We start from the raw sequence: 23,381 nt of genomic DNA, 5'->3' as shown, positions 1-23,381 counted from the left end.
CCTATTTCAATTCCCAGATTCAGAGCATTGAGGGGAGATGTTTCTCCTTTTGAAGGACTCCTTGGAACCGAGGCTATAGCTTAATGGGTAGAATAAGATGCATTTGGACTTTTTTTTTATCTGGAAAAGCATAAACAGATACATTGACGGCTAACCCTGTGGATAGATTGGTGTGTGCGTGTGTCTTTTTCCTCCCCATTCCCACTCCTGTCAGTCCTGCTGCCTGTTGTCCTGAAAACTCAAGCTGCTGCCTTTCATTTAGAAAAACAAAGTGGTTATATGTTTTTGGAAAGAAAAAAAAAAAGGGGGGGGGGCTCTCTTTTCTTTCTCATTTATGCTCCACAAACTAAATCTATTTGTTAATGTTTTTCATTAAGAAATATCGTCTGTGAGTAAAAAGATACAGGTTAATTACTTTTTAATTAGTGCCATATGTATTCATACATTAGTGACCTTTTAAAAAAGGCTATTGTATATTGAGTTACTACATTTATTAGTACAATTATGGCATGAGCCATTTGAATACTAATTCTAAATATCTTTTATACTCATACCAATATTCTATGTATAGTTTCTGCATGTCTTGTATTGTGTAATACTGAACAGTCTTGCACATTGTGAGTAGACCAGAATGCAGCTAGGTCACCAAGGCTTTGCTGAATGTTCTTTGAATCCAGATGAAGGTGTGCATTCTGCACAGTGGGATCCAAAGATTTAAGTCATTGACAGGGGCCTGCCTTTGTGTACAGCTGCAATAGAGAGCCCACATCCATATTTGCTGCCCTGCTATTCTCCAGTGTTATTCTAAAAAGAGATAAAGTATTTGAAATATCCTGCAAGGGAGTCTGGCGACTGGCGACTGTAGCTCTAAGACATGATGGAAACTGCAAACACTCTGTCAAGTTAATTGTGAATATATGGATTTTGAAAATTTTAGCAATAAAAAGACTATGAGATGTCCCCCTTGTTAATGCATCCTTGCATTCAGAAATGAGGTGAGAATTGTTTGTAAAGGTTTTCCTTTTTTACTTTGTCTATATACTGCTGATTGTAATTCATCAGAGAAAAAACTGCTTCAGATGAAAAGATAAATGCAAAATAGACTGATCATTTTGTGTCTCAGTTATTATTTGATTATTGGGTTTTTCATTACTTTTCTGAATTTTTTCATGTGTTCATCACAGTTTGCTACTTGTAACTTAACTCGTTTTCTTACTGGAGATGCACCCACACAACTACCCATACACCTACATACACTGGCACACACATCCTGTAGTTAGAGACTGTGTGTGTGTCTGTGTGTGTGTATGCGCTCGGCCAGAAAGCTAGTCAATGGCTGGAAGACTTTGCTGTATGTTACTATGGTGACTGCAATAATATTTCTTCATAAGGGAGTGAATTGGTCTTCTGAGGATAAAGAGTATGAAATAAGGTGTAGACAAGGTTGAGTAGACTCTGTGTGTGTGTGTGTGTGTGTGTGTGTCTGTGTGTGTGTGTGTACGTGTACACATACACACTATACAGTATGCATTTGTTTTCATCTTGCCTCCCTGTCTCCTCTTACTCTCACTGCTGCAGTCTCTTCACCTCTCTCTCTTATAAATTAAAATGGAATAAATACTGTAATAGATTATAAACATGTATTCATACGTCATTAACATCATCACAGTCCACACAGCCTTTCATCATTGAGAAGCTTTGTGTTTTCATAGTTAAGTCAAGTTATTTTGTCCAAAAAGGAAGTGATTGGAAAACATCAGCAGCTTAACTGGTGTGTCTTTGTAAACTAACACACAGGCCACACTGGCTGCGTGAGCTGCGCATGCGCGTCGCTGATCGTCTTGCTTTCCATTTAGGCACCCATGTTATCAGGTTAGAGTGTCCACACTGCCTGCGTGAGCAGCGGGTCTCAGGCCCGTGAGAATCTGAATCACTGTCTGCACCCTCGATTTGAACAATAATCTGTTGTTGGCTGTAGAGATAGTCGGTAGTTTGCTTCAAGAGACAAAATTTGCAACAGCAGTGTGGAAATAACACTAACTTTAATTTCTTTATTGAGTTGCCTCTGTGCAACAAAGCAGTCCCTATCATGCTTCTTCGATTTGTGATCTGCTGTCCAAGATTTGTCAGTAGAACACTCAGAAAGAGCCACATGTGAGGGAACCCTGTCCCAGGATGTTATGAAGTGCAATAGATGTTGTGTGTAGGAGAGCAAGTCAACAGAATAATAATATTTACAATGTTCACAAGGCTCCAGCTACACTCACACACTCAGGCTGCTGTTGCTAGCAGCATCCTGAGTTGGCTGAGCATGTCATCAGAGGTTGTATAGCTAAAGTTGTGTGTGGACTGGAAAGTGCCTCATACCAGGTGACGGAGCAGAGTGGGTTAGTAATTAAGATGTACGTGTGTGTGTGTGTGTGTGTGTGCGCGCGCGCCTGTGCGTACATGCGTACATGTGTGTGTGAGTGCATGTGTGTGCACATGTACTGTATGTCATTCCATTACCGTAATCACTCTGAGGGTCAGTCGCTGTAGCAGTATTATAAAGAGTACAGTAATTGGCAAAAAAGTAGTTTTTTCTTTTTTTGCAGTTTCACATGCCATTAAAAGACAGAATAAAACGTAACTAAACAACAAAAACTTACTAATCAAAAGATGTTATTTAAAGGCAATATGTAAAATCTTTGTACCCCTTTATTTCATTTAGAAGGTCTTGCGCTTTCTTTGCTTACTAGATTCAGTAAAAATCAAGCAGATAAATTTAAATCACTGTGGAGAACATGCATAAAAGTAATTAAGTTTCTTGTCTGAATAGTATTTGTAAATTGTAACACTGGACTTAGTGTAGAAACTACTACTACTACCTCATCGTTTATCATTCTCAAATGGCATTGTATCCACATTTAGTCATGCAGTTTGTTTCTACTTTTTAGTCAGGTTAGTGGCATGGCTGGATGGTCTGTTGGTCAGTCCACCACTTTAATCCAGACTGAAAATCTCAGCACCTATTGGATTAATTGCAATACATTTTGTGGTTTATAGAATAAATCCGAATGACTTTGTTTTGAGGAAAATGTCTTGACAGTTACAGTATTCCCATGAACTGTGGTAGACAGGTTCATGTTTCCCACGAGATGATATGTACAATCTTTGTTGATCCTCTAAATTTTCATCAGGTGAAAATATCAATTTACACATTCCCATCAGCCTCAAATGTTACTTGTGTTTAGTGTTAATTAGCAAATGTTGGCATTCATATACAATAAACTATGATAAGCATAGCTGCTAAACATAGTGTCTTCGTGAGCATGCTTTTGTTAGCATATAGCTACAAGCACCAGTGTACAACTAAACACAGGCTCACAGACCTGCTAATATGGCTGACTCTCAGTCTTATTAAATTTGTCAACATTTACTCAAATATGCTTTGCCATGTGTATTAGTATCTGGGTTCTAACTTCTAACGTCCACATGGCATTAAGAGTTTTCCCTTGTGTTAATTCCAGTCTTCATGTTATCTTGTTTTTTTGATATACTGTATGTGCAGCCTGTGAAATGTTATCTATTTCCATGTTATCTCCCTTCACACATTTTCCATATGCTGCTGTTTAAATGTTGATCAGTTGATTTTACCGAGCTCAGTGTGATTGTACAAATAAGTCAGTGATAGAGGTAAACAAAGGAGAGTGTCAAAAAATAATGCTCTGTGAAAATCATTCTTGCATTCATTCATGAGCCACTCAAGTGATTTCACTCTCATTATGATTCTGCCCCACCCATACATAAGAGCTGTGTTCATCATCCTGTTTGTCAAAAACAGGTAGAAGCTGTCGAACACCTCACTGGGTATTTTACTGAGTTTTACAGAACGCTAGGAGCTGGAGATTTTCCATTAGACTTTGAGAGGCTCTGATATGTTATCACTTCTCAAATATCCTTGCTATGGAATTTCTACTCAGTGGTAGCCTTGATTGAACCTTGGGGGCAGAATAGTTTTTTAACTATTTGTCATAATTGAACTTGAGCTGATGATACATTGAACTGCTCAGTTTTCTCCATTCTCCCAATATGAAATTATAGCAGTAAAGCTATTGTCGTTTCCTATGGTTTCATGAAGTGCAGTAGTATTAAAAGACCTTGCTACATTTGAGTACACAAGTGACTCATCTTCTGAGAGTTGTAGGCCAGAGCAAGGCAAACAGGGCAATGCACAGGGCTGAACTCATACATAAATACAGTACATGTCCATACAACCTGAACACACACAAGAAACACAAAAGAATGTTAATAATACTACTGCATGTCTCATTTCAAACATGTTTATGATTCTTGTATTTACATAAACACTTGTTATAACACACATGATAAAATATAAGAATGTATTATTCCATAAAATATAGAGGGTGGTTACTTTAGAGCACATTATCACTGAGACCATGGAGCAGGCACTTCCTGTTTGTGTTAACAAAATGGAAGATAGAAAACAGACTCAGAACTCTTTCACTGTGTCTCTCGTCACTGTCAATGTTTCTTTTACTCCAAAACTCCCTTCTGTCCCTCAGAGAGAACCACATGTGAGGGATCCCTCTCCCAGGAAGAACAGAAGTGCAATAAATTCCTCGTGTAGCTGAACACATTAACAAAATGACAATATTTACAACATTGATTAGAATAAACAGATTTTAGCATAATGGAAAGGTGTGTCAATGTTTAAAGTATTTATACATAAGAAATAGTCTCATATAGATGAAAAAGATAGATCCATTCATCCATCGATGGATAGATAGAATAGTAATATCCGTAATAAAACAGTAGCAGTAATTTAGTGATAAAATATGTATTTATGACTAGCATCATATACACATTGTGTAAGAGGTACATAAATACACACAGACATAAAATATGGATATGATATATAATATCAATATGGAATGGTAGTATCCTACCAGAATAGTGTGTACTCATGTTAATCACTTAACATGACAGACAGAAAACAGTCACTTTGATAAGCATGAGTTTATTGTTAGAAAGTAAAGCAATGTGGCTGGATCAACTGCATATAGATGATGACTTATCATTGTTAATATTCAGAGTCAATGTTTTATTTCTCATTTTAAATGAACATTTGAATTGACTGTGAAGAGGGATTATAAGCTTTATCCTGTTCATAAAGATTGGCACTACAAACACTTATACTCCAGTTCCAGGAAGAGAATCTAAATTGTGTTTGTCGAGCAACTCAGTTTAAATGTCATTTGACAACACATCTTTTGCCTCCCTGTGCGTTAAAGCCAAGTTTAATGTGTGTCTAGAGATTTTATAGACTAATTAAATCCATGTTAGGCATATGGCACTTTGGAGTTTTTAGTTTATAAAGAACGGTTGCTTACATTTTGGTTTATACTTCGACAAAACCACTTGAGGACGCAGCAGCTGCTTCCTCAGCTTAGTCTGGTGGTTATGTAGCTGATGCATGGATCAGAATCAGACCTCAAAACCAACACCCTACAGTAGAACCAATTGCTAAACTACGCTTTTGAAGTAAAGTAGAATTTAACAGGGATACAGTTACTCTGTAGTTTATGAAAGAAATGGCACAGAAAGAAGGACACATGGTAAAATTACCAGTTATTTGTTTTGGGGCTCACGGTGTAAAGAATTACACCAGTTAGATGTGTGGTAAAACCACACACTGCCACAAAATGTTATCCCTTTATTTTCTGTCTAGCTTGCGACTGGTCACAGTTGCAGCAGGTGGAGTAGTCCAGATGTTGTTTCCTTTGCAGCGTTTTCTAGTTTCTGCTGGTGGACCCCAAGGTGTTCCCAGGGCCCTCCTACCAGTTGACCGTGCCAAAAAAAACTTGAATGGATAGTTCCTACAAACCAACCATAGTGATCTACCCTGAACCACCTAAAATGGCTGAGGACCCACAGCTTTATTCCTTGCTCCCTTCCGATATCTGAGCTCCTATATCTACAAGGGATAACCCAGCCATCCAAGGAGGGAATTTTACTCCCATCATTTTACTAAATTAGCATGTATTTGCGATGTCGTTCTTTCGGTCACTACACAAAAGTCCCTTGTGAACAAGACCCTGAAATACTTAAACTTCCTCACTTGAGGCATCAACTGACTCTCAACCCAAAGGCAGCAGCCAACCATTTTCCAACCATGAACCAGGTCCTCAGACTTAGAGGTGCTGACTCTCATCTGAAAATCACCACAATAATGTAGTGTCCTGTTGATCCTAGGAGCTGCACTGTCGGGGTAAACAGCCCCTGGTAGAGTCTTCCAAAGAAAATTAGTCCTCGTGGAGGGGTCAATCTCAAAGCAATTCATACAACCCTGATGGAGGTTGTATTTTTTGTGTCACTTCACCTGGACCAGGGCAAAGCAGGGGATAGAAGGGGGTACCTGGGCATGTGAAACCATCAACCAGCTTATTAAATTTCTCTGACCAAATAGATGCTAAGAGCAAAGTTTGCACTTATTGGAATATTGAACACTTCCAACCATTACTTTTTTAAATTCATGCAGTTTGGGTCACAAAAACAACTCATCATGTGGATATGCTCATAAGGTCTCAGTCATTCAAGTTTATTTTCCTCCCTTTGTGATGTTGTCACCTATAGAGAAAAGTTTCTTTTTAATTAATTTTGTTTGTTTAATTAAATGTGTAAACAGTTTTTCTTTTTATCTCTGTCGCTCAGCTGGGACTTAGTAATCAAAAGGCCATAGTGCTGCTCAGGATATGAACTGATATCTGCATGTATCTCATCCTAAAAGCATCTCCTTCTCTGTTCTCTGTCCCCTCCAGCTGTGAGCTGATTGATCAAAAGGACTGACAGACATGGGAAAGCAGAACAGCAAGCTCCGTCCTGAGGTGATGCAGGACCTGCTTGAGAGCACCGACTTCACCGAGCATGAGATCCAGGAGTGGTACAAGGGCTTCCTAAGGGACTGCCCCAGCGGGAACTTGTCCATGGAGGAGTTCAAGAAGATCTATGGTAACTTCTTCCCCTATGGAGACGCTTCAAAGTTCGCCGAGCATGTGTTTCGCACATTTGATGCTAACGGTGATGGGACAATAGACTTCCGGGAGTTTATCATTGCACTAAGTGTGACATCACGTGGCAAGCTGGAGCAGAAGCTGAAATGGGCATTCAGTATGTATGACCTGGACGGGAACGGGTACATCAGTAAAGCTGAGATGCTGGAGATAGTACAGGTGAGTGTGCATGCTATTTGTGTACACAAATAGTACATATTAAACAGATAATGAGTAACCAAAGTTCTCAGTGTCTAACATACTGAAAAGTGCAAAAAAGAAAATTGTAGCACCAAGAAGAAAGTGTTGATGTCATAAAGGCCTCAGGTGGCCTTTGACTGCGAATCATTCAATTCTGAAAAAAATTGCAATCACGTGAATCACAGATATTCAAACATCCACTCAACTGTGACATTAGCCAGGCCACTGACTCTTAACCACCGTTGTATTAACAGTACGGCCCGTGTATCCATAACACACTCTTTATGACAGTACAGGCATTTTAAAAACAGGAGGACGTATGGCTCTGCTTCATGTCAGTGCTTTTCAAAATTAAATATTAGGACTAGTTAGACTCATTTGAAATGTTCCTTGTCCTGCACATGGATACAGTTTCAGAACGTGGTTAATTAGCTTTACTCCTTTTTTACATGTGGCTTGTAGCTTTATCAAGAAAGGAAAATGATAGATTTTCTATCTGCTCCGCACCATTTACAGGAGCAAACGGAAGTAAACCTTAGCCTAATCCATGTCTGCTGTTTAGTATATACATTCTTCCATTTGAACATTTCTAAGGATGGCTTAATGTCTGCATTAAAGGGATAGCTCACCCAAAAATGAAAATTCACTCATTATCTAATCACCACTCTGTGTTTGGAGTGTTTGAGGCCACAAATCACTTTTGGAGTTTCAGGGGTAAACAGCGTTGCAGCCAAATCCAATACAATTCATTTGAATGGTGAGCAATTCTTTAAACGTATAAAAACGTTTTTGAAAAAACATTAAATGCCTCCATACTGCTCCTGTGGTGTCATCCAAGTGTCTGTAAGCCCAGGCATTCAAATTCAACTCGAAATGGTGTCATTTACACTGTGTTTCTAGCCTAAATGTCCTCTGTGAACACGGCTCTGGGCTGAGGATATCAGAGGACATTTAGGCTTAAAAAACGGTGTAAATGACCATCAAATTTGAATGTCGGGGCTTAGGGACAGTTGGATGACACCACAGGAACAGTATGGAGGCATTTTATGTTTTGTTTTTTTATACATTTCAAGAAGCGGTCACCATTTAATTGAATTGTATTGGATTTGGCTGTAACGCTGTTTACCCCGGAAACTCCAAAAGTGTTTTGTGGAGTCAAACACATCACCCACACCTCCGTCGGCATAGTGGTGAGATAAATAGTGAATTTTTATTTTTGGGTGAACTATCCCTTTAACTATCACTTTAAGACTATTGTTTTCCATCACAAGCATTGGCATATTTTGTAAAGTCTACTTATTTTATTTTTTAGCTGCCAAAAACAGCCTTATGCTGGAAACATGAGGAAGGATATTTAAACCCCAGCCTGCATATTAACCTGTTATTCATAAAGGTAATAAAGATACATGTCAGTCGACTCGGATGGATTTCAAACTTAATAGCAAGATATTGGTGTTTGAAAAGAGATATTACTGACTGAATTTCAGAAACCCTTGTTATTTTTTCCTATGACCAAAACATGATTTATACATCTTGGAGCATTTAGCAAACATACTTTTTGTGTGTAAACTGACATTTTATTTCTGAGCTCAATAGCAGGGCACAGCTCACCTTTAAAAAAAGAAAAAAAAGAAAACAGCAAGGGAAAAGGGGGAGTGGTTAGGTTGGCATTTCCTGTACAAGAGCTCCTCAAGTAAACACACCATTCGCGCACACCCAAATGCAGTATATCTAGTCTAGTCTAAGTGTGTGTGTGAGTGTGTCAGCCTGCTTTTCATCTTTTTTTCTTTTTTTTTTCCTGGACATTTGTGTAACAGCAGGCGGTTTCTCTCGCCTCAGTATCACCCAAATTCAACTCGCTTTTAGTTCTTCTCACCTTGTCTTTATGCTGGGAGTCCTTTTATAAACATGAGGTGTTTGCCTAAGTGAGGAAATGAGTTGCATACTTACTTATTGGAGACAAGCCATAGAGCTGGCAAATTAGTTTTTAATAGTAAAGAAACAAATATCTCAAACAGAAAAATTAATATAACATAGACATTGTACACAGATTGTGGAATTCATAGTAATAAGTAGATTTTAAACTGTTGGGCCCTGCTTACCTTTTTATCAAAAGACATATTTCCACCAATAACTCTTCGTGCAACTTCGAACCATTGCTTTTTTGTAGGTTTTTACTCTTTTTCAATGACACTCTGACTTTATTGGTGTTGTAAGATGAGAGATATGGCTCCTCAGTTCTTCAGATGATATACATGCTAAATGTCTTTAACCTCGCAGCTAGAAGTAACTGTAAACCATAGACTGTGTATACAGTAGATGGACAATGTTTTTCCATTTCCTACCACTATCCAGAAATTATGCCAAAATATGTTTAGAATACGAATGCTGCCATGTTGTGCATTTAGAGCAGGAGCGATCGGTGGAGGATGAAGCCGTAGTAGCGAGGTCCCGCCGATACACAATCGACCAATCGTGAGTCAGTCTCAGTTGTCAATGTTTCACCCATATCCCATCAACTAACATGGAGGAGGCAGGGTTCATGACCTATATACAGTCAGCCACAAGAGGGCAATCGGGGCTTCACTTTTGAGGAGCCATCATGTCGTCCATCGTTATATACCTTTTCCATTGTGTTAAAGCTGCGTTATAGTTTTGAGTAAATACTCTTCTTATGTCACTCCCATCATAATCTCACAGAGCATTGGTTTATATTTTAGAAGCTTTCTCTGAACCACTGCTATATAGTTACAGTAGCTATAAAGTTGTGCTAATTAAGCCAAGTCTTCTGAGTCATGTCCAAGTAGCCACTCCAAAGTAAATATCAGTTTATAATGTCTCACATGTATCACACCTACTGTCAATTTAAGATTAAACTCCTACCTCAAGACCGCCTGCAGTGATTCAGACTGAAGCCTGTCACTTCTATCTGCCTCCTGATGACATACAGTGCCTTGCATAAGTATTCACCCCCTTTGGACTTTTCTACATTTTGTCATGGTATAACCACAGATTAAAATTTATTTCATCGTGAGTTTATGTAATGGACCAACACAAAATAGTGCATCATTTGGAAGTGGGGGGAAATATTACATGGATTTCACAATTATTTACAAATAAAAATCTGAAAAGTGTTGAGTGCATATGTATTCACCCCCTTTACTGTGAAACCCCTAACAAAGATCTGGTGCGACCAATTGCATTCACAAGTCACATTTGCAAGTCACATAATTAGTAAATAGGGTCCACCTGTCTGCAATTTAATCTCAGTATAAATACACCTGTTCTGTGACGGACTCAGAGTTTGTTGGAGATCATTACTGAACAAACAGCATCATGAAGACCAAGGAGCTCACCAAACAGGTCAGGGATAAAGTTGTGGAGAAATATGAAGCAGGGTTAGGTTATAAAAAAATATCCAGAGCTTTGAACATCTCTCTGAGCACCATAAAATCCATCATAAGAAAATGGAAAGAATATGGCACAACCGCAAACCTACCAAGAGGAGGCCGTCCACCCAAACTGAAGAGTCGGACAAGGAGAAAATTAATCAGAGAAGCAACCAGGAGGCCCATGGTTACTCTGGAGGAGTTGCAGAGATCCACAGCTGAGGTGGGAGAATCTGTCCACAGGACAACTATTAGTCGTCTACTCCACAAATCTGGCCTTTATGGAAGAGTGGCAAGAAGAAAGCCATTGTTGAAAGGGATCCATAAAAAATCCCGTTTGGAGTTTGCCAGAAGCCATGTGGGAGACACAGCAAACATGTGGAAGAAGGTGCTCTGGTCAGATGAGACCAAAATTGAACTTTTTGGCCTCAATGCAAAACGCTATGTGTGGCGAAAACCCAACACTGCCCATCACCCTGAGCACACCATCCCAACAGTGAAATATGGTGGTGGTAGCATCATGCTGTGGGGATGCTTCTCTTCAGCAGGTACAGGGAAACTGGTCAGAATAGAGGGAAAGATGGATGGAGCCAAATACAGGGAAATCCTTGAAGAAAATCTGATGCAGTCTGCAAAAGACTTGAGACTGGGGCGGAGGTTCATCTTCCAGCAGGACAATGACCCTAAACATACAGCCAGAGCTACAAAGGAATGGTTTGGATTAAAGAATGTTAATGTCTTAAAATGGCCCAGTCAAAGCCCAGACCTCAATCCAATAGAGACTCTATGGCAAGACTTGAAGATTGCGGTTCACAGACGGTCTCCATCCAATCTGACTGAGCTTCATCTTTTTTGCCAAGAAGAATGGACAAACCTTTCCATCTCTAGATGTGCAAAGCTGGTAGAGACATACCCCAAAAGACTTGCAGCTGTAATTGCAGCGAAAGGGGGTTCTACCAAGTATTGACACAGGGGGGTGAATACTTATGCACCCAACAGATGTCAACTTTTTTGTTGTCATTATTGTTTGTGTCACAATAAAATTTATTTTGCACCTCCAAAGTACTATGCATGTTTTGTTGATCAAATGGGAAAAAGTTTATTTAAGTCTATTTGAATTCCAGTTAGTAACAGTACATAATGGGAAAAAGTCCAAGGGGGGTGAATACTTATGCAAGGCACTGTATGTAAACCCTCCACCTACTCTTCATTAAAGGGTGGTGCGGTTCCCCTGCACAGAAGGATAGAAAGTAATAAATAAATTGTGTCGCTGCTCACGTGATTCTCTGCAGGGCTTATTAATGTGAGTGAACAAGAGTGTTGAAAAGTTGAGTGGGTTTTTGATTGCCTAATAAATTTGCATGTGTGTGTGTGTTGCATTTGTTATCAAGTATTGTAGTTAACTCTCAAATGTGATTGTAGCTGTAGCAATTTAGCAGCAGGAACTCTGTGTTTTACTCATCCGATTAGATGGTGCCATGTCATTTTGGTGTAGTGGAGCATCCAGGCTGTTGCTCTCTTGAAAAGTTTAATTTAAATATTGTCGACCATCAGTTGTCATCATTTTATTTATGAACTCTTTCTGCTGACAATGGATAACCTTCTTCAGTTTTAGTACACTCAAGGGACAGGCATTTACTGAGAGCGAACGCTAGCGAGCTTGTTGGCAGGTTTGTTGGCTACATCCATGCTAACCAGCTAATTCTGGAAACGCTGTTTGAAGCAAAAACAACCGTTTTTCAGTTCTTGAAAGCCAACAAGTGTTAATGTATGAACTTAGATCAAAGTTTTGATTTGTCCAATATTTTAGTTTCTTTCATTAGTCATTCTTTTTGCAGGTGTGCTTACATACAAGATAATTAGCATAATAATGATTATAGAAACTAGACTGGCACCCAGCCGCACCACATACATACACTCATAGATTTTATTCCTCTAAATATGCCTGATGGTTGAAAAATGCTTATTCCCGCAACGTTAAAGTAAGTGAAAGAATTCCTGGATCCGTACCAATATTTAATGGGTTGTTTCCCGATCATGCCACATCCTACCATCAAGTTTCATGGTCATCCATTCACAAATTTTTGCCTAATCCTGATAACTAACAGACAAATAAAGATCAAAATGTCTAGCATTTTCTGATGAAGATATATAGGATATTTCAATGTTATTCTGGTTTTAGGAGCATTCTTTGCACATGCAGTTCATTTGATAGTGTAGACTGTTATTCCTGTACTGAATCTTGTTTGTGCAGCCTGTTGCATTGTTGGCCATTACAGAAATAACTATTTGAATCCTCAAATGACAGCAGGTAGCCCAGTTTTTTGAGTTTATTCTTTCTGTCACACCAGTATTTGTGGGCAGCACTTTTCCAATGCTTTACCGAAAGGGCCCGGTCATGCCTCCCACGGTGCTCTCCATGTTCTCTATTCTCACTCACCTCCATTTGCTGTAGTGACTGGGGGGTAGAAAATGTTCTCCTGTAGAGTGTGTGTAAATGCTGGTGATGCTCATAATTAGCCTTGCTGTGGGAGTAATTGAATGACATGGATCACAGCCAGCCTGGCGCATCCTATTCAGATAATGACCAAATGTGAAAGCAGGGAGAAAGATAAATCCGTCTCATCCGATCCTCAATAGTTTTCACTTCTAACCTTCTATTCCTACCTTCAGTGTGAAACACAAATATCAGTGATCAGTGAGGCATAGTTGCTAGAAATGTCGGGCCCCCTTAAAGAATATAATACTGGACACTCCTTCCCCACCACTATGCCGATGGAAGGGTGGGTGAAGTGTTTGAGTCCACAAAACACTTCTGGAGTCTCAAACAGCATAGCAGCCGAATCCAATACAATTGAAGTTAATTGTGCCCTCTTCTTCAGACTTAATAAAACAACAGAAAAAAACGTAACATGCCTCCATACTGCTTGTGCGGTGTCATCCAAGTGTCTGCAAGCCCCAACATTCATATTCTACGCGAAACAGCGTCATTTACACCATGTTTTTAGCCTAAATGTCCACTGATAGTGTCCTCCCAGGTGCGTTAATGGAGCCTCAGGCACACCATGGTGTGGCTGCGTCCGCTAGCATCGCCACCTCCGGTAGTGGACTTTAAGGCTTAAAACACCTCGTTTCGAGTCGAATATGAATGTCTGGGCTTGCGGACACTTGGATGACACCACACAAGCAGTAGGTTTTTTCGGTTGTTTTAAGAAGTGGTCGCCTGTGCTGAAACACTGTTTACACCTGAAACTCCTAAAGTGTTTGGTGGACTCAAACACTTCACCCACCCCTTCATCGACATAGTGGTGAGTAGATAATGAGTGAATTTTCATTTTTTTGGTGAACTATCCCTTTAATAATAGAAAAAAAGAAAGAAAGACAGAAAACAGTGAACTAGAACAACACTCTTCCCCAAATGAGCTAGATAACCACTCAATACATTTTAAAAGTGAGTTATGGACTTTATTGTGCGATAGAGATGGGTAATATATCTATAAAATGCTTTTTTTAAACACAAATCAACAAATTAGTCATAAAGTGCTGCCTGGAGAATGATGCATAAAAATTAGAAAAGGGTATTTAGGTAGGTAGGGCCTGAGAGTTCACCTTCTGTTCTGCTTCTAGCGCCCACTGGAAAACAAGCAAGACTGAACCATGCAGTGAACAGAGAGAGGGGTGAAATATAAAGCCTATCCTGTTTTGACAAATATGGAGAGAAAAAACACACGTTTATTTCATGTATAAAATATATATATATATATATATATATATATATATAATTTTTACTGCATTAACTTATTAATAATAATAACAATAATAGTGTTTTCTGAGGGCCCCTGTCTGTGCTGGGCCCTTGGAATTGTCCCTTTTATTCTCTCTTTCCGCGCTCACTGGCTGAAAGGGAATGACGGAACCTTTGTTTTTCTCTTTGGAGCATTCAAGTTGTAGATTGGATGCTGCTTGGTGAAATCTGTCTGAAAATGTACATTTTGTTACCAAAAAATAAAGGAAAGATTGCTGACAGAGAGGGGAAAAGGTTGAGGTGTTGTTGTTAGATTTATGAGAAATAAAGAATAATGTATAGAATAAGGTGGGAGCCGGGATACAGGGGAGGATACCTCACAGGTAGGGCATCTTGAGAAGGAAAAAAGATGGGAAGCTTCAAACAGTTTCAACACAGATTCTGTTCTGTGGATACAGAAGAAACCTGAATTACACTGGTTTTACTTTAGATATAAGAGAATTAATCTGCCCGATAATTTAACACCCTCAAATATGCGATCTAAAAACTGACTCTAAATGATATTGCAGCATTTATTTCTATTTTTGTAACTGTCAATAAAATATATAATATCAATAAATGTTGCTCTGGCCACTTTAGCATTAACATAACAAATATTGCAGCAAGCATTGCCTGCGTCCATGTTTGAAAATTGTAATGACTCACTGCATATCACTTTAGTCGTCTTCAGCTTTCAGGTGCATTATCGCCACAGTGGATTTAAATAAATTTCCAGATTTAAAGTGGATTTAAATTAATTTCGCTCTCTCTTTCTACACTCTCTTACCCAGAAGTTGATCTTAGCTACCAAAATTTGGAACCATTTCATTTAACATCTATCATTTCTCAGTTGTACCAACGTAATTTTGTCAGAACCCTTAAAAGTACGGACTTTGGTAGCCAACCCTAGTTCCATCCCTTTCTTGGAACAGTTGTTCCTGGCAAAGATGTAAATCTTTAAATGTGAGTGACAAGGCTTTGCTTTCAGCCACAGGTTAATACAGAATTGGTTGGCACCTTTAGCCACCAGGTCATGCATGTGGGATTGAGTCTAAATAAACTACAGTGTGTTTTTTCTTACTGTTGTAATAGTTTTTAAATGGCAGTAGCACTCAGTGTCAAAGAAAAATAAGATGTATGAGACACACAAAAGAAATGATAAGATAAAGGCATCAACAGACTTGTACTTTAAATCAAGCAGTCCTTGTTTGTTGTGTATTTGAATCATTCATTAGATGTCAGTGTAGAATACAGAGCATCGAGACAAAAAAGTCCGAAATATTGTGTCTATAAGCTGCAGATCATTCAAATTTGTATCGGTTGCTTGTAATTTTGGGATTTTTAAGTTTAAGTTCATTCCACTGCATAGCTTTAGATAAGCAGCTAAATCCCCATGATGTTATATTGGCTAAATGTACTAAACACTCACCAGCAGGTTGAAGGATTTTGAATAATGACTGACCGAGCTCCAAATAGAAATGAAGGCTGATATTAACCATGGATGCTGCTTGTCTCTCGGCTCCACTTTGACCCAGAAGCTGAGCCGCCCTGCCTCTAATAGGAGGCATAGCCAGCACCTATTTAAAGCTCCCACCGTACTGTAATTACAATCAAACATCCTCTGTTCACATGTCAGCTCCCATTCCCTTCAAGCCCGCCTCTTTATTAGAGAGTGGGTTGTGATTTCACTGTTTACTGTCAAACAGCCTGTAATGCAACAGAGAGCAGAGGAGACACAACACTGATGAATAGTCTGTGTGGGATTGTGTATGTGCACATGTTTGTCTCCACCCCTCCACCTAAACTGTGAAAATGTAATCACAGAGCGGTGAAGCAGTGCTACGAGCTGACATATACGAAAACATTCCTGTCAGTGGGTGCAAACTCTGAGAATCTATTATGACGCACCTGTGTTTGTTTTTGTGAAAGAGCATAATAAATGTTACTCGTTTCAGTAAATTAATTATCATCTGTTTGTTTTACACTCTTTGTTACACTTTCTCTTAATTCTTTCAAAAACAAATGAAAACGGTGTAGCTCCCCTTTTGTGAGAGTGAATTAATCTTCAGGTGAACAAACTGTAGCACAGCAGCAACTGTGCAAGCTGAAAAGGAAAGTATGGTGAAGGTTTCCTATTCAGCACAGAAGAAAAGAAGTTAATATTCATATTGTGGTTGAGCATCTTTGGGACTAAATATGTACAGAAAAACCCAAACAATAGTTTCAAGTTCCCTTGATGCCTTAAAAATGTGAGTAAACTTAAAGGTTAAAGGTATGAATGAATTGAGTTTGTGTAACTTTATGAGCTTTGAAAATGTTAAACTAGAGTTAACTAAACATGAGTTCATCTTAAGTTTAATAAACTTAAAATGTCAAGTTAACTTGAGTGACTGATTACAGAGACAGATTTTACATTTTCTAATTTTAAAGAGTGAGATCTTTTAAGTGTGCAGATGTAGGGACTGAATTGATAAAGAACCATGGTTAGCATTGTTTTTATTGTTTAATATTTATTTAAAGACACACAGAGAGTTAATGTCATGAAAGAACTCTTCAAACGTGTTTTCTTCTTTCCAAACTGGAAAGTCTACTGTCTTGTCTATGAGGACATAAGGAACATACTTTTTACCTTTTATTAATGTTATTTTCTTCTATTTCGAAACATTATGGAAAAACTTGAGTTGTGCTTAGGGAATGAAACTTTTTCTGTAAAGATTTTGCTTGCTAAGATTAAGAGAGAAGGCAGAATATTTTTAAGATTGAGCTCTAAAATAACCATTAGTGTTGGAATTGAGATGAAATGTTTCAAAATGTATAACCGTTGCAACTGTACTGTCAGTATCTTGTAAACCTTCAAGGGTTAAAATAGTGTGATACAAAACTACAATGCCACTTAGTAGAGCGCATACATGTGCCACAGTAAAACCACTATCAAAATTAAAGATGAATAGTTGACAGGATCAAGTGTGTTGGGGAGTAAATGCATTCCTAAATTTGCAACTCTTGTCAGATACAGTCAGATGGAAATACACAGATATATATGTATACTGTATATTCTACTAAAGTGCTTGTGATTAAATGATCTCACTTGTGTTTCCATGTAGGCAATCTATAAGATGGTTTCCTCAGTGATGAAGATGCCTGAGGATGAGTCTACACCTGAGAAGAGGACAGAGAAGATCTTCAGGCAGATGGACACCAACAGGGATGGTAGGCTGAACTCCATCTACTGATTATCTTATTTTAAGTGAGGTAGTTTCACATTGATAATTGTAAAACAACATGTTGGTCATTTTGATGACAAGACTATGTTGTATTAAGATCATAAAAACACCCACTGGCGTCACCACTCTGCTTAAAGCCAAAACATGCTGCATCAAGTTAAAACTGACTCTGCTGCTGAAAAAAACGAAAATCATCAGGTATTAGAGAATATCTGTGATTGTAACTTGTGAACTGGTTTGACATGCACATATTTTCCTTATATTTTGCTATTGTTTATCTATCAGGATGCGGAAAATCCCTTTAAAAGGGTTAGGGTTAGAAATCTTTGATTGATTGAGTGATAGAGTGAATTCAGTGAATTAAGACATTACAGACATTAAAAAGCAAATGTATTGAACAGTTGGTCTCTGACACCTGAGGCATTCTCCCGTCTGAAGCAGCTTTTCACTGATGGCAGAATTCACACTTTGATTCCAGTCATATACAACACACTTGAGTCACACACAATTGTAGTGCATGTACTCAGAAAGCCCTTTCATACAGCAGAACAACTCCAAAGGTGATCCTGAGCACAGGAGACACAGAAATAAGAGGAGGAGAGATGGACAATTAGAGGAGGAGACATAGTGGAAGATAGTGGAGAGAGAAGAGGAAATGGAAGGAAGCAGAAGTGCAACAGGGAGAAAGACAGTGTTGGGACTGGACATGGAAATGTCTTATCTTTCTTTCTGATAAAAATAACAAGTAGCAAGGAGCTTGCTCTTGCTCTCGCTCTCGCTCTCTCTTCAAAAGCGGGGGAGAGGAAGCTCGAGTGTCTCTGTTACAATGGTGGGTGGTCAAGAGAAAGAAGAACATCATCAACACTGCCACCTTTTGGTGAGAAAAGGGACATCATTAAGAGTCACTTATGAAGGAGGTGAAATCTCAAGTGAGAACAGAGAAGATTCACATTTAAATTACTTTTCAAATGTCACAGATTTCATCAGCCGCTCCAGCAAACGGGTCTAAAGTTTTTTAGGTCTTTCTGCTCCACGGTCCAGAGAATTGCACTGACATGGACATGTACTTCCTCACTGCATGAGGTAGCCTGGAAATAAAATGTCTGGTGTCTGTGGCTGTCATAGGGCCGTGATAAACATGACCAATCCTTACATTTGGATTGAATTAAATTATTGGCTGGTGTACCCGTCTGTCACCAACAGATCTGCCGGCCTGTGCACACTCTGCCAGTGCTCTCAATGCACATGACTGGAGCCTTCAGCTGGGAAGGCGGAGAGATAGCGAGCAAGTCATGATAAAGTCGGCTTCTAGCAGTTGTCAGTCAGTGTAGCCTGCAATTGCCAGCTTTTCCAGGATCCAACCCTAGCTTTAATGAGGACGTCAAAGGCACCATCATACTGTCAGAATCTGCTTGTTTCGGAAACAAACTATGTGTTGAAAGAAGTGTAGCTCTTGCAATCCTACATGTTATCAATGCAGACTTTTTTTCCTTACTATCCATCAGTTTTATTGATATATTAAATGACAAAAATAACAAAATGATTATTGCACACTGGTCTTGTCTGTGTTGTAGGTAAACTGTCTTTGGAGGAGTTCATCAAAGGAGCTAAGAGCGACCCCTCCATCGTCCGCCTGTTGCAGTGCGACCCCAGCAGTGCAGGACAGTTCTAAACCTGAGGCTCGGACATAACCTGTAGGTCTCACAGTCAGCAACTCACTCTCAAAATCATAGAGCATATGTCACTTTCACCCTGTACATAAAATGAAATGTTAAAAAATTTGCAGGGCTCAGCAGGTTCAGAGAGGTGATAGTTACTTAAAGTGCACTGGTGTTGTAACAGGACGTGTCCGTTGGAAAGCTCAAGTTCAGGTTTCAGGAATGAAGGTGTTTCTCCTACGAACAGTTGTGCCTCCCAGGCAGTGAAGAGGCTTGCTGGAGGGAAGCTATTCAGAGGCTGCGTGCACTGTGCAGGATGTGGGATGGGTCATCCACAGTGTCACTGGCTGTGTGACTATTTGTAGCTCATGGACCGATATGAGAGACTTTGTAGGAGGTGGCCTGGTATTTTGAAACATGCACCGAAGTTGTTTAAGAAGTTTCTTCTTTGTAAAGCCTCCATGTGTAGGATTTACTGAAGTACTGTCTTTGTGGGCAACTCTTGTAAAAAAAAAAATTTAAAAACTCAGTATTCCCATAGCTGTTTATTTAAACCCTGAGCTCTGATGAGTGAGAGATTACTTCTTTCATCACTCTGTGAACTTGGGCTACAACTTTACTTCTCAGTTGAATGTCAAGATGATGATGACGATGAGGAAGGTGATGATGATTATTATTTCTACAAGAAGCAGTGAGAGCCCTCTCTCTCCTGGGGGAGACTACAGTAGGTCTTCTAGAGTTTGCTTGGACTTTTTCTTCTTCGAACTACCACATATTCCCTCAAACTACAGATAGATGAATAAAGAAGTTGTGTTACAAAGGGGGCGAGGAAAAGTCTAGTAATGATGAACTGTAGACAGACATGAGATGTCAAATGTCCATGTTGTAAAGGTGTAAATTATTCTTGTGACATGATTTATTTTAATTCTGTTTAGTTCTAGTGTTTTGTTATCATGGATGATGATTTTGTCCTATGTGTGTGTATGTGTGTATGTATGCGTGCGTGTGTAGCCTTTTTACACATGATCTAGAAGGAAAGAGACATTTTAAGGAACCAAACACTGATTTCATAATTTAAAGGAACAGTTACAGAATATTATAGGATGCATGCGTTTATAACTCTAGAGTCCAATAATGCATTCCTACTTCCAATTGGCTACTTTCCATAAATCCACAGCTTGTGTTTCTTGTAATAGATGGAGATGCGGATTGGGGCACTATTATTCTCTTTGGGCGGAGCCAGGCTACAGCGTTTGTTGACCTGGCAGCCACTGACCTGTTGTGTTGTGTGTCTCAGTGCTGGTCTGACTGTTCATCTTCACCTTGTCTCCTCGCATTGCTTCATTAGGTGACTCTAAATGCCCTTAACTCTCCACCATGGAGCAGACTGATGATGAAGGAAGATGAGCTGATGATGATGATGATGATGATGATGATGATGACGGCGATGACGACGATGACGATGACGATGAAGAGAGGCCATCAATTTGCACTGAGGACTTCAAAGACGGACACAGGAGCCACATCCTACAGTTTTTTCACCTAAAGATGTTTTTTTCTAAAACTTCCAAACTCCAACAAAAACCTGAAGACTTTCCCACATCCTCATCAGGTTTTCTAACCCCGTTGATTGTATTTGACCAGGAATCCTCAGTTGTCCTTTAGGCATGTCAGAGTGTGAAGAAGGTCTACAGTAGGTTGTATATATACAGTATAAACTGGAGTATCTGTATCAGTGTCTTTGCTTGGCTCTCTGTGCCCCCTGAGCTTCCAGCCAGGGTGACACAGAGCTTCCATCACTCAAACATGTACCATAGATGGATTGTGTGCATGAGACAACAGACGAGGGATGATGGTGTTGAACAACAGCACGTATCATAGGTGAGATCATTGAATCTACAGAGAGGACGGTTTGTCCTTCACTCAGAATGAGTACTGCTTTTAGTTTCCTCTTTTCTACTGTGAGAATGTGTACGCATGTTTGAGTATTTTTGCAAACTTGATAGATTTTGTTTCATATTTTGTTCTGGGACAACAAGAACATGTTATATTATGCTACTATGCATAAACAGTACACCCTAATCAAAAGTCTGATTTTGTGACCTGTCGCTGATGTAATGAAGGATGAGATCTATCCCCATCATCTGTTCCAGTGGTTTTTCATACCAGTTAGAATTTGACAAATTATAGAGCTACAGTGTCACTGTGCTCTATCTTCAGGTCAAATAGAAAACTAGTTATTAAAGTATTATGAGTAGTGTAGATATTTTAAAGTGTAACTACATTTGTAAAGCAAATTTACATAGTCCAGAATGCTTAGTTCATAACAGATGTTGTGAAATAATAATTTTTAAAAATCTGTCTGTGTATTTAAGCTGTTGCAGGATATCAAGCATGCAAACCACTTTCTTTATTTTCGACATGTACTATGTGAAGAACAGACACACATTTCTTTACAGTCACGTTCAGGTTTCTTTAAATGCTGCATGTTGAATCAGTTGTTGGAACAGTTGGGTACAGCAGTGCATAGACTAAATAACATATGCATGTGGCTCGTGCGCATGTGTGTGTTTTTAATGTGTGTTTATGGTTATCGGCGACTCTTCGTCCACCCAGCTCTGTACTCACTTCTGTATGTTGGTATTGTCATTAGTACGACCAGTAGTCAGTGTTGTTGGTGCATGGACTGCCAAAGATGACACATCTGAAGGTTCATAACTTTATGGAGGGAAACCATGAGGACAAACGCCATGCACACCAAACGACACATAATGACACATGCTGTTCAGCCGAGATGCTGGTTATTCAGCAAAGATATATTTTTTCTGTTGCAGTTGAGCTCAGTAATTATCTTTAAAATTGCCCAATTCTAAGTATATACTATCAACTAAATGGCATCTACACAATTTATAGTATTACATCAAAATAATGGCAACTTAAGTGCTGGTGTCCCACTTAATAAAACACTTACAACAAATCATTGATTTTAGGTTTTCTCACTTCCTCACGCCGTCCTTCTTAGCTCAGCTGCAACTAGAAACATATACAAAGAGGAGGAAGCTCCCTTGCTCCCCCCTTAGATACTTTTTGGAATTTCAGCCAGGAGCCGGGAACGTACCTGAGCAAAGCTGTTTCAGTTTTTACATTGGTTCCCGATTAGAAAAGCTTTGAATGTTTTATTAAATAACTGCTGTTTTTTTGTAAAGAAGAAAAAGATGCAGACAAACACACGGAGAATCACAACTACTGCAATGACACTGTCACAATGTGTTGCTTTTACTGTATTTTTATAATTTAGTTCCTTTGTAAGCAGTGTCAGGTAAAACATTTCTGTTAAAACACAAAATAGCATCTTGTGCCAAATAAAAACAAAAAACAGTATTGTATAAATTTATACTGTACAAATGTTATCTGTTGAACAAAATGTTTGTAATTGTCGCATTTTGTAGGTTTTGTATGGTATTCTGTATTTTAGTGACTGCAGTTTTTTGGTAAAGGATTCTGTTTTTTGTCAACTTTAAAAGGCTAGAATTAAATTTACAAATTATTGTGTGCAACCATTCAAATGATGTTTGTTTAGTTGTGTAATTGTGGTTTTCATTTCTAGCATGATGAATAAATCATGGCCAGTGTTATTATTCAGATATCATATTGGTTTATACTTGTATGTTTGACCATAGCTGAAGATAATTTCGATCAGGGACAGTGTTGCATTTACATAGTTTGTACAGAAAACTTTAGTAGAACTTCATCAGTCCACAGGACTGCATCAGGTGTGTTTTGACGTTTCTTTGAAAAGCTCAAATGCTGAACTATGTGGGGAGAACACAGTTAAGGTTTGGTCTGATTCCATGAAGGTCATATTTGTGTAGAACAATGCACTTCACACTCTTGAGTCATTTCATTTCATTTTCAGAGTGCTACACAGCATCTTCCAGTTGGCGGCGGAATGTTGGAACAAGGTTTTAATCATGTTGCCTTTTCCAACCATGATGAACATGAACAAGCCATAGCCTTCGCCCTAAGAAGCTACTTGGTAAAAGCTCATATCTCCAAGTTCCCCTAAACTTGGC

The 23,381-nt window shown here is 39.0% G+C and overlaps 1 protein-coding gene across 7 annotated transcripts in view; it reads left to right on the top strand.

Moving 5' to 3' along the window:
• Positions 1-22,952, top strand: part of LOC117776533 (neurocalcin-delta A) — a 71,649-nt gene extending 48,697 nt beyond the window's left edge. For 5 of the 7 annotated variants that reach the window (XM_034610515.1, XM_034610514.1, XM_034610516.1 and 2 more), the window contains 4 exons: positions 6,822-7,232; positions 17,531-17,636; positions 19,225-19,356; positions 20,657-22,952. In XM_034610515.1, the coding sequence (XP_034466406.1) occupies positions 6,855-7,232; positions 17,531-17,636; positions 19,225-19,322 (582 nt within the window). In that variant the 5' untranslated portion in view covers positions 6,822-6,854 and the 3' untranslated portion in view covers positions 19,323-19,356; positions 20,657-22,952. The remainder of the gene's footprint in view (positions 1-6,821; positions 7,233-17,530; positions 17,637-19,224; positions 19,357-20,656) is intronic. The other 2 variants (XM_034610519.1, XM_034610518.1) reach the window with 1 other exon arrangement.
• The last annotated feature ends 429 nt before the right edge of the window (positions 22,953-23,381 follow it).

This window comes from Hippoglossus hippoglossus, chromosome 16 (assembly GCF_009819705.1).
Source record: "Hippoglossus hippoglossus isolate fHipHip1 chromosome 16, fHipHip1.pri, whole genome shotgun sequence".
Classification (NCBI taxonomy): Eukaryota; Metazoa; Chordata; class Actinopteri; order Pleuronectiformes; family Pleuronectidae; genus Hippoglossus; species Hippoglossus hippoglossus.
Note: the sequence above shows the minus strand (reverse complement) of the source record. Positions and strands in the feature narration are given on the sequence as shown.